Source organism: Pelobates fuscus, chromosome 3, assembly GCF_036172605.1.
Source record: "Pelobates fuscus isolate aPelFus1 chromosome 3, aPelFus1.pri, whole genome shotgun sequence".
Taxonomy (NCBI): domain Eukaryota; kingdom Metazoa; phylum Chordata; class Amphibia; order Anura; family Pelobatidae; genus Pelobates; species Pelobates fuscus.
In genome coordinates, this window is record NC_086319.1 from 300,690,977 (window position 1) to 300,706,819 (window position 15,843).

Below are 15,843 nucleotides of genomic sequence, written 5' to 3' on the forward strand. Positions count from 1 at the left end.
TATATCTAAAGTTGAAAGAACAACTGATTGGCAATAGTGTCTGGAGTCCCCTAGTGATGTCCCTCTGTTCAGTGATATACAATTTTTTTTTAACGGTTTAACACTGAATAAGGGTGCTAAGCAGCTCGCCCCATCTGTGCTGCCTGGGCTAATGCTTTCCGTAGATATGAGAAGAAGCATTTGTGTTCAGTTACCAAAAAGAATGTAACTGCACCTTTAGTTCTAGTAGTACATTAGTAATATAGCTACTTTAGCTAGCAAGACAGGTTAGTTTAATATCCCACAAGTACACAATCACTGCCTAAACACAGGGGAAAACATTAATATGTCCAACAAGGCTGAGTTTGTGTTCTTTCATCTAATATGTAACAATTGCACAACACATATAATCAGATTTTGGAAAATCAATTTAGATTTTTGCCTTTGATTTTATTTTACAGACCTCAAAATTATGCGTTCACAAAACTTGCAAAGGAACTATAAGAAGGTGCATTCTCTGTGAACATATATGTCCTTTTCCAGGCTTTTCTTTTTGACTAGGTTTAAAGCCAATTTGACAGCTCCAGCAGGTCGTTCTAGTGTAACAGCATAAAACATTCTTTTTTTTAGCTGTGCAACATATGGCAAAATCTAGGCTTCCAAGCAGTGCATTAATGGCTTAGTAAAAATAAATTAAAAAAACAGTCCGTCTTCAAACCCTTTTTTTGTTTTTGCCCCCCAACAGCTTTCTTGGGCAGGAAAACTGCTTCTGAGACATCTTCAGTGGAAAAAAAATGAGCTTTTTCCAGGTCCAATGAAGTGTTCTGCTGCTTATCACTGCTCACACAAACGCTCTCTGTTTTGCTTCACTCTGCCTTCAGTACTGCTGTGGCCCAAGTGTCACTGGATGGGGATTTGGGGGTTACCCACCCTCGAGGTATACTACTAGAATCAGGGTGGTCAGATGTAACCAGAAACCGATCCCAATCATGTCTGCAAAAAAAAAGAGAAAAAGTGTAGCACTGTTATTTTATTGCATCAGAAGCTGCAGCTACCAATATTCTTATATTGTCACTGACTGCTAGCAGAAAGAGATGCCCAATGTAAAACAAACACACTCTACTTTTTAGGTAATAGAGTTGAAAATGGAACACGATGTATATACAATTATATATCATACAATATTTTATGGGGAAATAATGCTATCAAATACCTCTGTAAACATAATAAACTCAGAGATCTGTTTTATGCACTCTTTCAGACCTGCTTCAAAGATAAATGAAAGATTTGGTTAAGTGGAACGGAGTTGTACCCTTGTTATCACTTACCATTTAATCTACTCATGGTTTTATAAATGAAGAGATATATGACTGGCACATGCCATACAAGTATTTGGACAAGCAGGGGTTAGTATAAGGTGTCACCTGTGACATGAGGGTGTCACCGTATACATACAAATGTAAATATAAAAATGAGAAGTAAAAAAAAAAAAAAAGGGGGGGGGGGGTGAGGGAATCAGGATGGGAGGGGAGGGGGGAAAAAAAAGGAAAGAAAGTTGAGAAAGAGAAGAGGGTACACATGCACCCCTCAGAACCCACACCACATCCCAGTCCAGGGGGAACGCTAGATGCAAGCAGGCCTGCCAACTCAAATGCTCGCCTGAAGTGAACAACTCAAAGGGAGCTCAGCACACAAATTGCAACAATTAAAATAATTTTTAATCCTAGAAAATTTCATTTCAAATATGCGTAAAAAAGTTAAATAAAAAAAAATTATAAACATTAATATGTGATATTGAATTTTATGTTTCTTGTCATTTGACTCACCTTATGTGTACTAAAGAAACAACTGAATTCTCTGCTTGCAGGTAATACTGACGGAAAGGTTGGAGAAAATGATGTGGTGGCAATGGGTCTGGAAAGAAAAAAAGCCAATTGAGATGGAAGTTAATTTGTTATGGTGCGAAATACATTAAAAAAGTGAAAAAAAGCACAGCTATACAGAAACTATGACAATATACACTGATCAGCCACACCATTAAAACCACCTGCCGAATACTGTGTAAGTCCCACTCATGCTGCCAAAAAAGCTTTCATGCATCAAGGCATAGACTCCACAAGACCTCTGAAGGTGTCCTGTGGTATCTGGCACCAAGACATTAGAAGGAGATCCTTTAAGCCCTGCAAGTTGCGAGGTGGGGCCCAAGGATTGGATTTGTTTTTCCAGCACATGTCACAGATGCTCAATCGGATTGAGATCTGGGACAGTTTGAGGCCAAGGCAACATCCTGCACGCTGATGCTCCTCAAACTGTTCCTTAACAATTTTTGCAGTGTGGTAGGTGGTTTTAACCCCTTAAGGACCAAACTTCTGGAATAAAAGGGAATCATGACATGTCATGTGTCCTTAAGGGGTTAATGTTGTGGCTGGTCAGTGTATAGCTCACAATGCAACATGATACTTGCTCCCATATGTGAGAGATGGGACAGCTGATGAGAAAGACTTACTAGTGGAAAAGCTACTCCTTGACACATTTTGCAAAAATCAGGTCCTTTAGGAGACAAACAAGTCCCTACTTTGTCCCATGAGCACCTTTTAACAGTGTGGAAATTTAAGTGAAATAGCATCACAGTCATTGGGAGATGTTCATAAAGAATGTATCTTGATGAAATACTCGCAAGTGAAAGTGCTGCTATTATTGGTTGCAACTTATTTAGAGCCTACCTGACCAATATCTGGTCTCTTTGCAGTCTGTTGGATGTGCAGGCTGATATCAAAACAATACCTACTAATAATGCAAACTACTATATAGGAACACATAAACCATGTAAAACTATACTTAAAGTCAATTGTGTCTGTGAGATTTTTACATAATACATAACTAAACATTAACTCTGGGTTATAGTATTAATTTAAAGAAATAAAGTAAATCTCACTAGATTTATTTTTTTAAATGTACATGCATTGCCAGGTAATTCTGGCAAGGCATGTGAGTTAAATTAACCACTGCAGTACCAAATGCTTGCCCTACAGCATTTCTGAGGGAATGTCTGTAAATGCATTTGCTGGTACAGTATTATTTTCTAGATACCTGAGCACACACGACCCAGCCTGAAGCATCATGCGTCATTGAAGAAGTGCAGTGGAGGTGTGTAAATAGTTACTTTCTCTGCATCATTCACCACAGCAGCATTTACTGTACACATAATAAGGGAATGGAGAACTGTCCCTTGAGAAGGGAGGTGGCAGTCTATACACAATAACCACTACAGCCTGTTGCAGTAGTTATGGTGCTAGCAGAACTGGGGCTTCTTCCCTGGCTCTGTGACAAAGTGTTTGAGCAGTATAAAGAAAAAGGGAAACAAACATATACAGATGGGGGGAGGATGGGTGGAGTCTGCCTAAGCTCAGTGGGTCACTTGCCATATGGCTCATACAGTTCCACATTCACAATATCAATTCTGTACATATATGGAAGCCAATAATTACATGTTCTGCCCATCATTGCTGTCAAAACATGAACAAAGGTTTGACATTGAACCAGGAGATTGCCAATTTATTTCTGTGACACGGCCTCTTAGATTGTTGTTACAGAAAATATACAGCTCACTGTAATAGGAAAATTATGAGGTTTCCCTGTTCAGTCATAAAACAATCACCATTATTCCAACATATATCTTCAAGAAAACACATGTCAATAACAGGAAATCCAGAAATTTTCACGCACATGAAGGATACATGCTTACTGTTGGTAGTTAGAGGCTAGATGTAGATCAGTTGACTTGCCATATGTATGTTTAGTTAACAGGTAACACAGTTGAGGTTAGTAATGTTGTGAATGGGTATAGAAGCAGTTAGGCACAAACGTAACATCAAATCAAATACATTACAAACCTGGGTCTCCGAACAATATAGAATCAACTTCTTGCTGCATATGCAGAAATTTCTCTCTTTCCTTTTTTGTCCTCTTTTCTTTGTCCTTTTTCCTTTCTTCTTCTTGCTCACCTTCTAAAATGACATTCAAAGCTCTTTCCTCTGCATCATACAGAGCAACGCGTTTGTGGACCATTGTTCTAAGCCTCTGGATATGATTTTCAAAAGTCTCATCAGAAGATTGAGGTGGAAATACACCTAAATAAAAGTTAAAAAATATATCATAGAACATTAAAAACTGGTTTGACATGCTTTTTATTCATGATATATTTATTTTCACTTCTAGCGGTCATTAAACATCAGAGGTTCCATTACATTCTAGAATGGGAAAGCTGTGACATGTCACACTAGAGCTGCAGGATCAACCCAGCACGTAAAATGTTTGTGAACGACATTAAACAGCAAACTCTCACTCAGAAGGCACATAGGAGCAGCAAACTAAGTCAGCACTAGTGACACTGCGGATGGTGCAGAAAAAAGACCTACTGAACCCTCTGGACCTCAAAACCATCAGAACAGTCATGTTCGTTTCAACTGAACGCCACATTGTATGTAAGCATGCCACAAAGCGGTGGAGCAGCAGAAACTACAATACCTCCATAGCAAGTGTAACGGATCACCTGGCACCCCGACTGGGTACCTCTGTTGAAGGATGCTCCTATCGCTTCCTGAGGACTCCAAGCACTGCAGCAGACACCATAACCACCGTAGACTCCTCCAGAGAGCAAGGCAGGAACAAGCTCTTACAAGAGCTTAGTAGTGATTTAGCAAGGGAGTATGACAAGTATAGCAATCCCTTGTAGCAGATTCCCCCAATAAGAGACAGCACTCCAGATTGAGGGTGAAGTAGAACTGACTCTACTGGCAGATACAGCCTCTTTTATTCACATTCTACAAACATAGTACTGCCCACAGGGTTTTGCAGAACAAACAATCAATACGTGCAATACACTCAGACACTCCCACACAAAATCCTCCCCTCTGCCTGTGATATAATTACTGAACACAATGGTCTAACTTAATTATCACAGGCAGGAAAATACACAGTTTTACACAATATTCATAACTCTAAAAGTATACATCACATTCACATAAAACTTACATTCAGAATCAGCATACTCCAAAAAAAAAAAAGTGAGTGAAAGTGTGTATGTCTGTAAGTATGTCTGTTAGTGTGAGTGTGTGTGTCTGTTAGCGAGTGTCTGTTAGCAAGTGTCTGTTAGCGAGTGTCTGTTAGCGAGTGTCTGTTAGCGAGTGTCTGTTAGCGAGTGTCTGTTAGCGAGTGTCTGTTAGCGAGTGTCTGTTAGCGAGTGTCTGTTTCTGTTAGCTAGTGTATGCGTATCTGTCAGTGAATGTGTGTGTGTGTATTTAGAAGGCGGGAAGGGTTGGGTGGGGGTGGCGCGGGAAGGGGGGAGGGGATAGGGAAGGGTTGTGTGGGGGTGGCGCGGGCGGGAGGGGGGCGCCTGAGTTTTGTCCTGCCCAGGGCAGCACAAAACCAGGATACACCACTGCTTTCACATAGTCTTTCGTTATACAAATGGGCTCCATGGCAAAGCTATCTGGGGTATCACTGTTCAAATAGGGAAAGTACCGAATGACCCGGCTTTCAGGTCATTGCAGGAGAAAATCAAGCATTTCAACATGGGGCCAGTCACAGGGCAGGAGGCTGGCAATCAGTCTTCTTCAATACCCAGTGGCGAGGCTGGTTCTGCCACAGCAAGCAACGACAGCACAATAAAAATATTGTTATCCAATGATAAATAGCACAGCAAATAAATTTATTAAATTGTTTTCTCACTGGAAAAAATATTGTAACTGACATTTAACAATTAACCAATCTTTGCACTCACTAACACATCAAGTTAGTATAATTCTAAGCAGTGCAGACAGAACGTGGTACCCTGGATATAGAAATTTAGTTCCTGCACCTAGTCAGACTAATGCAGTCTATAGAATATGAACTCTTGCGATGATAAAGTAGGCTAGCAATATGAAGTTCAGCAAGTATCTGGAGCAGCAGACGAGCTATGCGTGCTAGTATAATATGAAGATGCAGTGTAATGTGTAGTGAGCACCACAGCATGTGTAAGACCGCTTACCTTTGCGTCCTGCCGCTTCCTTTCTCAGCTTCCTCAATTTCTCAAGGGATTTTAAAACATCTAACATTTTCTTGGTGTCTGCTTGTTTTTTTCTCACTTCTGATAGCACACGGTCAGCAGCAGCTTTCAGCTCCCGCTCCTACAGGTATAGAAGCTTTTTAATAAGCGTAATCAATTGGCAGATATCTCACAGCAGACTACAGCTTCAACAAGCATACATGGAAAGTAGTAGCCTAAAGGAGCTACAATTGGTTTTAGAGTGTCAATAGTTGAAACATACATATCTATATATAGGTTTGTATGCATATATCTAACTAAATGCTCCCAGTGTAAGACTATACATACCCTTTTCTTCTCTTCCACCTGCTGGACACACTGCATCCTCCAGCGGTCAATCCTAGCTTCCTTCTCTGCTGCATACTCAACTGCCCTCTTATCCTCTTCGGTCTCTTTCTTAGCCCGCTGCTGGCGAAGTCTTTTCTTTCTGACGCCTCCTAGTTTCCTTTTAACATTATGAATAAACCCAGGCTCCTCAAGCTTCTTCATTTTCCTTTGTAGCTCATCACGGATGGTAGCTGCTTTTGGGAAATCCTTGGCCCAAGATTCTTTGGATTCAGCACCGGTCTCCAAAGTCTGGCACAGGGACTTCAGCTGAGACAAAAGACGAAGTGTACCATATATTAACTCGCGTGCCTCTGTAATAGAAGGAGATCTAGTGGATTCTGACCTAGAAGGCTGCTTGTTTCTCCGATGTGCCAGGAAGGACGATAGCCAATTCTTAAACATGTCTTTTTCAGAGGGTACATGATTGCCAAATGTCCACATATCATCATGTTGCCTCTTCAAATTCATATTGAGGCTTTCACTCTGTATGTTACAGTTGCCTTGAGGCATAAAATTGTCACCATGTTGCAAACTGTGCCCATGTTGATATAAGAAGCTCCCATCTCTTTGCATGTTGGGTCGGTCATTCTGCATAAACATATCACCTTGAACATGAACTTGATCCTCTGGAACAAAATGCTCATGAACATGTATAAACATCTCCTCAGAAGGCTTAAAGGTGCTCATTATGTGTGCTGACTCCATCCCTTGTGGATTCTCACCTTGCACATGCAGATTTAAAAGTCTTTCCTCCTTCAGAAAGTGGTCTAAATTTTGAGCATGCGGCTGTGCATCTCGGACTTTAATATTATACTCCTTATCACCCTCAATTGGCATTACGTTCATTTGAGTAGCAGCAAATGGGGGATTAGTGAGGTTTCTGTTACTGTGATATAAGTCTTCATTTGGACTTGGCAAATAGGGAGAACTATGCTGGATGACATGAAGAGGGCCACTGTTGTGGGAGTACCTGGGAGTATCAGACTTCAATATTTGAGGGACAGAAATGCAAGGTGAGGGACCACTATGGTGCGGCATGCCAGACTCAGGACCACGATTTTGGAAAACATCAGTCTCAGGGCACACAAAGTTAGGTGTGGGATCCTGGAAGTTAACATCCCCATGCTGGGATATTTGTGACTGTGAACTCTTGTTCTGGGGCATGTTTGAAAGGGGACCTCTATGTGAGGACATGTTTGACTGGAGACCAGCATGCTGTGGTATGTTTGAATGAAGACTTGGGTAGTGAGACATCTTTGTTTGAGGATCCATGTACTGAAGTGTGTTTGATTGGGAATCCGCATGCTGGGGCATGAATGAGTGGGGACCCCCGTGCTGGGGCAAGTTTGGGTAAGGGCCCGCGTGCTGAGGCATGTTGGGGTGGGGACCCCCGTGCTGGGGAAGGTTAGGGTGGGGACCCCCGTGCTGGGGAAGGATGGGGAGGGCTCCCCCGTTCTGGGGAAGGTTAGGGTGGGGACCCCCGTGCTGGGGAAGGTTAGGGTGGGGACCCCCGTGCTGGGGAAGGTTAGGGTGGGGACCCCCGTGCTGGGGAAGGTTAGGGTGGGGACCCCCGTGCTGGGGAAGGTTAGGGTGGGGACCCCCGTGCTGGGGAAGGTTAGGGTGAGGACCCCCGTGCTGGGGAAGGTTAGGGTGAGGACCCCCGTGCTGGGGAAGGTTAGGGTGTGGACCCCCGTGCTGGGGCAGGTATGGGAGGGGTCCCCCGTGCTGGGGAAGGTTAGGGTGGGGACCCCCGTGCTGGGGCAGGTTGGGGAGGGGACCCCCGTGCTGGGGCAGGTTGGGGAGGGGACCCCCGTGCTGGGGAAGGTTGGGGAGGGGACCCCCGTGCTGGGGAAGGTTGGGGAGGGGACCCCCGTGCTGGGGAAGGTTGGGGTGGGGTCCCCCGTGCTGGGGAAGGTTGGGATATGAATGCATGTGATGGGATCCGTCTGAGTGGTGACTCCCGTACTGGGGCACATGTGCTAAGTTTTCTCTATGCGGGGCCATGCTGGAATGTGGTCTGCCATGCTGAGGGCCAGGCATGGACTCGCCGTACTGGGGGCCCCTGTACTGGGAGGTACCGGCCTCTGGATTCCCATAACGGGACATGCCGGGATGGGCCCCTGCAGGGACAAACTCTCCAGGGGTGCGGGGCCCCCGGTGTACCGACTCATTATACTGTCCATCGATTCCAGGCTCCTCCGCAGCACCGTGAAACGGGAGACCTCCCGGCGGCCGCCTCCTCTCCATGACAACAGTGAAGGAAAGAGCCGGAACTGGTCTTACATGGGGCCAGCGGGCGGACAGCGCCACCTGCTTTGTGGGAGTGAGAACAGAGCGCAGTGAGAGGATCAGTCTAACTAATAGAATGGCACATGGAACCTCACAATAACCCTCTCTCATTGTGTTACCTGCAGTTTCTTCCTGGGTATCTGAAAGGGGTTCAGAAGAGTCCTGTCTGTCGCCCTGCCAGCCTGGGGACTGGGAGAGACCCCTCAATTCATATTTCATATACAGGCCTATTCACTACAATGAGAATTGACTTCATACAGGTTTATTATTATATAATTTATATTTCCCGTCATCGGCTGAATGCGCATGGGGACAGGAGATGAAAACCTACTAACAGTTTAATCGATATGCTTTCCTGAAGAAGTGTGTTTTCAATTATTTTTTTTTTTTAAAGGAGTCGAGACTGGGTGAAAGTCTAACGGAGAAGGGAAGGTAGTTCCACAGAAAAGGTGCAGCCCTGGAGAAGTCTTGAAGGCGAGAATCAGAGGTGGGAGTATAGAAGTAGGTCATCAGCAGAGCACAGGGGCCTTGACGGGACACACTTGTGAATTAGGGAGGGTAGGTAGATTGGAGCAGCATTATGTAGGGACTTGTAAGCAAGCACCAGAATCTTAAATTGAGCCCTATATCTAACTTGAAGCCAATGTAGGGACTGACAGAGCAGGGAGTAGCGAGCAGACAGGAAAATGAGCCTCGCCGCCACATTCATTATAGATTGTAGCGGTGCAAGCTGGGAACATTAAGACCACTGAGAAGGGGATTGCAGTAGGCAAAGCGAGAGCGAACAACGGCATGGACCAGCACCTTAGCCGCATCCAGCGTTAAATAGGGGCGAATGTGCGCTATATTTTTGAGATGGAAATGACAGGATTTGGCGATAGACTGGACATTAGGGGTGAAGAAGAGGTTGGAGTGAAAGAGAGCATCTGGACAGCGAGCCTGCGTGGTGGAGCTGATGGTAGCGCCATTGACTTGGATACAGACAGACATGGGAGTAGTAACACTTGAGGGAGAAAAGACCAGAAGAGTAAAAAATGGGTCGCAAGAGAATACTGAGAACGGACAGCAACTGAAATAGCCTGCCCTTCGGTCGGTCCACGCTCAGTTCTCAAGCTGCTTTTTGCTCATCTTGTGCCATTACCGAGAGAACTTCTCTGAAACATATCAGACTGGTCCCACCCATACAGGCAGTCCAGATCCGAAATGCCAGCAAGTTCCCTCTGCACGAGAGACTTGCTGGCATTTCGGATCTGGACTGCCCGTATGGGTGGGACCAGTCTGATATGTTTCAGAGAAGTTCTCTCTGTAATGGCACAAGATGAGCAAAAAACAGCTTGAGAACTGAGCGGGGACCGACCGAAGGGCAGGCTATTTCAGCTGCTGCCCGTTCTCAGTATTCTCTTGCGACCCATTTTTTACTCTCTAGAAAAGACCAGAAGTTCTGTTTTGGACAGGGTGAATTTAAGGAAGTGAGCAGCCATCCAGTTGGAAATCGCAGAGAGGCAGTCAGAGACACAGGTCAAGATGGGCAGAGAGAGATCAGGAGAGGACAGGTAGATTTGCGTGTCATCCGCATATAAATAATAACAGAAGCCAAAGAAGCTAATGAGTTTACGAAGGGAGGGAGTATAGATAGAGAACAGTAAGTGACCACGGAAAGAACCATGGGTAACGCTGACACAGAGAGGTTGTGGAGAAGAGGCAGAACCAGTGAAAGAAATGCTGAAAGAGCACTGGGAGAGGTAGGAGGAGCACCAGGAGAGAGCAGTATCCTGCAGACCAAAATTACAGAGAATGAGAAGAAGCTGTTGATGATCAAGTAGAATCAGGATCAGGGCCGGACTGGGGATACAAAGCAGCCCTGGAAAAAAAAAATCTATGCTAGCCCCATAAGTCAGTGCGCCATATATTGTAGCATGTAATATGTAGGGCTATGTCTTGTCACCCCAGATGATTTATATATATATATATATATAGCTTTTTCTAATATAAAATATTGGTCCTTTCAGAATAAAACATTTAATTATACAGTAAGCATACTCACATGCAGACACAGACAATCTCACTGACACACACAAGCTCATTGATACACAGCCTCATAGACAAACAATTTCACTAATATACATAAGCTCATTGACATAAAAACACAAGCTCACTCACTAGCAGGCACACACACACATGCAAGCAAGCACACTCACTAGCAGGCGCACACACACATTGCTTAATGTAGTGGTTCTGGTGTCTATAGCCTGTCCCTGCAGGCTTTTGAATGTAAACACTGACTTTTCAAAGAAAAGGCAATGTTTACATTGCTTCCTAGTGACACCTCTAGTGACAGACACTCAGACGGTCACTAGAGGCGCTTCCTGTGTCAGTGCAGATTGGCTGAGATCATCAAGCTTGATGATCTCAGTCATAGAGGCAGAGACCAGCATGACGTTGGAAAAAAAAAAAAAGGTGAGTAAAACACTTTTTAAAAACACACAGACACCACGACTGACACACCATGACACAGACTGACACACACACACCATGACACAGACACACACACACCATGACACACACTCCCACTGACATATTTGTTGGTACCTGTTTGGGGACGTGTGTGGGTACCTGTGTGGGTGGGTGGGCAGATTGATAGGTGTCCTGCGGCCGCATGGAGAGCTTGGATGGCGGCCGCTACTAAATCTTGCGGCAATTACTCTATCCTGATCACGGCCGGACTGGCCCACCGGGATACCGGGAAATTTCCCCGTGGACCGTCGGCACCTGGGGCCGGGGGGACATGTGGGTGTCCTGCGGCCGCATGGAGAGCTTGGATGGCGGCCGCAGGGGAAGCTCTTCTGGCGGCCGCTGGGGGAGCAGGCTGTTCTGTCTCTGCTCCCCCTCCCTCGCGCGCTAGAAAGAGACCGGGGCCGGAATATGACGTCATATTCCGGCCCCGGTGTCATTAAGCTGCACGCGAGGGAGGGGGAGCAGAGACAGAACAGCCTGCTCCCCCAGCGCCCGCCAGAAGAGCTTCCCCTGCGGCCGCCATCCAAGCTCTCCATGCGGCCCCAGGACACCCACATGTCCCCCCGGCCCCAGGTGCCGACGGTCCACTGGGAAATTTCCCGGTATCCCGGTGGGCCAGTCCGCCCTGATCCGGATAGAGTAATTGCCGCAAGATTTAGCAGCAATTAAATCATTGGATACTTTGTTCACAGCCGTTTCGATAGAGTGACGAGCGCGGAATCCTGAGTGAACGGGGTCAAGCAGATAGTTGGATTCGAGAAAGTCTGTCAATCTGGCGTACACAACTCTCTCAAGGATCTTGGAGGCAAATGGCAGTAGCGAGATAGGGCGGTAGGACAGGGAGTCAAGGTTGGGCTTTTTCAGAATCAGTTACGGTTGCATGTTTGAAGGGTGAAGGAAATGTGCCAGAGGAGAGGGAGAGATTGAAGATTTTAGTAAGAGGACAAGCGAGAGAGGGAGTCAGAGCGCAGTTGAGATATGAGGAAATAGGATCAAAGGAACAGGTAGTGGGGCGGGAGGACCAGAGCAGAGCAAAAACCTCTTCCGCTGTAGTAGATGTGAATGAGCATAGAATGGCTGAGGGAGAGGGGTTGGGTGATGTATTTGTAGGGAAAGGCGAGAGATTAGGTTGGAGAAATATGATCAGTGGCAGACAAGGTGGTAGAGCAACAAGGTAAAGAAGAGCATTAAAAGTGTGAAATGACAGGACAGTGTACTTACAAGGGTGTTGAAATAATTTACTTTTGCAGAGGAGAGAGCCAGGCTGTAAGAGCGCAGCATAAATTTATAGTGGAGGAAGTCAGATGCAGAGTGAGACTTTCTCCAGCAGCGTTCAGCAGTTCTGGAACATTTTTGGAGGTAACGGGTAAGCTTGGTGTGCCAGGGTTGTAATTGGGGGCGATTGGTGCGTTTAAGTGTAGGAGGTTCTAAGATATCTAGTTGAGAGGAGAGAGTGGAGTTGTAGAGTGAGGTTGCAGAGTTAGGGAGAGTGAGGTTGCAGAGTTAGGGCAAGTGAGATTTAAGATGGGTAAAAGGAGAGTTTGGAGGTTGGTGGAGAAATGCTGGAGATCAACTAGACAGAGAGATTGGAGCATTGAGGATGGTGAAGTTTGGGTACGGGGTATGCCGACGTTACAGGTTATCAGATGGTGGTCAGACAAAGGAAATGGAACAGTGGAGAGATTGGTGAAGATGAGGTCAAGAGTATTTCTTGCTGTATGAGTTGCTGAAGTAGACCACCGTGTGAAGCCGAAGGAGGCGGTTACAGAGAGCAGACAGGAGGCATCAGAGTAGTTGAGGTTGTTGATTGGGATGTTAAAATCCTCAAGTATGGGGGAAGAAGTGCTAGAGGAGAGAAAGTGGGGTAGCCAGGAAGAAAAGTGTTCAATGAATAGCCTAGGATAACCCTGGGAGGGGGGGGGGGGCGATAGATGGCAAGGAGTGGGCTTAAATAGGCAGACAGTGTGAGCGTCAAAGAAAGGAAAGGGCAGGGAGGATAGGTTGAAAGGTACATTGATCAGAGAGAAGGATGTCTGCACCGCCTCCTTTACAGTCAAGTCTGGGAGTGTTGGAGAATTGTGGTCCACCAAAACATAAAAAAGCAGGAGTAGCGTTTTTTTAGAGGGGGACTGCTCTGGTTTGCAGCAGACACCTTTTAAACTCAGACTGTGTAAGGCAGAAGTGATAGGGTAAAAAAGTAAATTTTAACGGAAAAATAGCCAAAGTGGAAATATATTAAAAAAATTGATAACAAAAACAATAACTTTGCCCTGCCGCAAGTGTAAACATAACAAGTGCCAACAATGACATTAACCCCTTAAGGATGGCATAGCACGCCCGCCTACCTTAAGGACCTGTCTCTAAACACCAGTGGGCAGCATAGCACGTCCACGCCGTCCTATTCACTTACCTGTTTGCCGGCGATCGCGATGGAGTGACTTACCTGACATCCCAAGGAGTTCCCCTGCTGGCAATCCAGGCTACCAAACCCTGCACATAGCAAGTTAATGCCCATTGGCTGCCGAAGGTGTAACTTAATTTACATTTTCAGATCCATACCCGGATTGATATTGCGGGAGTTATACATGTTGCTGCCCACTTTATTTAGAATTTTGGCCACTGTTTCACACTTGTTTATATGATTTTGTAATTCCACCTACAGCAGTGTCATGCGGCGGCTGTTATAAAATGCTCATCCTCTATAACAGTAAAGAAGTCTAAGTTGACAAGGAAACCAACCTATCCAAGTTCATCAAAGCCTGTTGTAATGGTTATGGTGGTTGGAGTACCCTGGCGCCATACCCAGGTATTTGGGCAAATTGTTTTACAAAGGTTTGACCTCTTCCGTGGTCCTGCTGGGTGCCAGATTTCGATGTAGGCAGGTTTACAACATCCTGCTTCAGCAAAGCTGTAAAAGCTACATGCCAATCCTGATGCTCATTCACAAGCACAAATTTGCACAGAAATTACATTAGCCATCATAGAACTCTTGTTCTAGGCTGGATGATGCCCCATGACAATGTCAGAGGTAGAGTTACACTTCTGTCAGCCAAAGGGTTTAACTCTGTATGTGCAACACATGCCACCATTACTGCTTCAAATCACTAAAAGGGTCATGGGTGCTTGGAGTAACCCTTTAAGTAGATAATTACATGATAGGGTGGCGTTCTACCAAAGTAGCATTAAAGGATAACAGTCATTACATTTTAAGTTCTGTTTTTGAAAGATTTACATTTATGAAAATTTATTTTTTGGTACTTACCCGGCCCCAATAACACACAAAATGGTGCGAAGATGCTAAAAAGGAGCTAGCAGGCATGTCTAAAAGTACACTATATCAGTACCACGTTCCAGCGCCCAGATGCTCCTAACATGGAAACCCAATATGCCCATTTCTTTAGTTCCTAGATGAACTCAGAGCACCCAGCTGTAGTGATGCAAACCCCAGTGCTCATACCAACAGTCCTAGCATATTATGATACAAAAACACCAGCCACAAAGCCAGATATCCATAATTTATTACAGGATATTAAAAAGCTTTTTGCAGGGGGGTGGGGCCTGACAGCCAATCAGGGCGGTCGCATGGTGCCGGAGCTCCTCAATAAATTAACCTACTCAGCGCTAAACCCGACAAACTACACTATATAGGGGTAAAATCCTGCAGGTGATCTTGAGGAGTCCCCCTAGAGCCTCTCCGCGACTACTTTACCCATAACCGGCGATTTTGTGCCCATGCTCGACTCGCCTGCGGCCTACAATCACACAAGAGGTGAGGGAGACGGCCGATCCCCAGCCTTGAATTTAAACCGCTTGCTCAGGGTCCTGTTCCCCCCCTTTTGGACCGGTGGGGGTTATCCCGGTCCCCACTGGCGCTGGGATCACGCTACCACACAGCTTGCAGCTGAACCAGAGGGTTGAGACCTATCTCCCAAGATGGCTACCAAGACAAGCCCTATAGCCGGAGACACGCTCCCGCGGTTTACCTTCACCGAGGGACTCTCTTCTCCTAAATTTTGACCGCATCTGTGCTGCCTTCTGGGCTAAACTGGCCGCAAGAGAACTTACCCACAAGCTTACAAGCCGACCTGATGCACATCGGGTCCACTTTGCTGGGCCGCGCCGCCTGAGTAGGCCTCCCCCACGTGCTCAAGGAAGGTTTTCCACGGAGAGGAGGATGCAGAAGACAGCCTCGTTTGAGGTCCGCACTTCGCCTCCGGCCCTACACTCGCACCTCCACGATCCGATGTCGGGCATACAAGCATGCACTCCCACAACGCATCCTGCCTTTCCTATACCCGCTATACCAGCTTCACAAGATCCGCCGAAAGCAAGCTACCGCTTGGTGTCCTGCAGTCGCACAGTGGGTAATGGCACCATACTGCACGCAAGCTTGCACTGACTGGGGGGGCCCCAAAAGAGATAGCTGATGGCAGCGGAAAAACAGAAATTTTTACTTACCGTAAATTCTTTTTTTCTTAATATGGTGGCAGTACCAGTGGGTTTTGCTCCTTCCTGTGGACAAGCATCTAACAAGCTTAATTAAATCAACAAAACCCCTCCCCCTTGCCCTATAAGAAGGGCTATCCGGCAAAACCAACCTCAGTAAGTAGCAAGAAAAAACCCAAATAGAACTCATACTGAATCAA

The 15,843-nt window shown here is 45.8% G+C and overlaps 1 protein-coding gene across 9 annotated transcripts; it reads right to left on the reverse strand.

Annotated features, from left to right (window-relative positions):
* Nucleotides 1–255: 255 nt before the first annotated feature.
* Nucleotides 256–8,653, reverse strand: PDCD7 (programmed cell death 7). 9 transcript variants are annotated; one of them, XM_063448806.1, is made up of 6 exons: nucleotides 8,309–8,653; nucleotides 6,356–8,188; nucleotides 6,011–6,149; nucleotides 3,873–4,109; nucleotides 1,806–1,893; nucleotides 256–972 (listed from the first exon to the last, which is right to left on the reverse strand). In XM_063448806.1, exons 1-6 carry the CDS (start codon nucleotides 8,639–8,641, stop codon nucleotides 846–848), a joined length of 2,757 nt encoding a protein of 918 aa, XP_063304876.1. In that variant the 5' UTR covers nucleotides 8,642–8,653; the 3' UTR covers nucleotides 256–845. The 9 variants fall into 9 exon arrangements, with proteins under 9 accessions (XP_063304876.1, XP_063304873.1, XP_063304874.1 ...); XM_063448803.1 differs by having other exon boundaries at nucleotides 6,356–8,128; nucleotides 8,228–8,653; XM_063448804.1 differs by having other exon boundaries at nucleotides 6,356–8,008; nucleotides 8,129–8,653.
* Nucleotides 8,654–15,843: the final 7,190 nt, after the last annotated feature.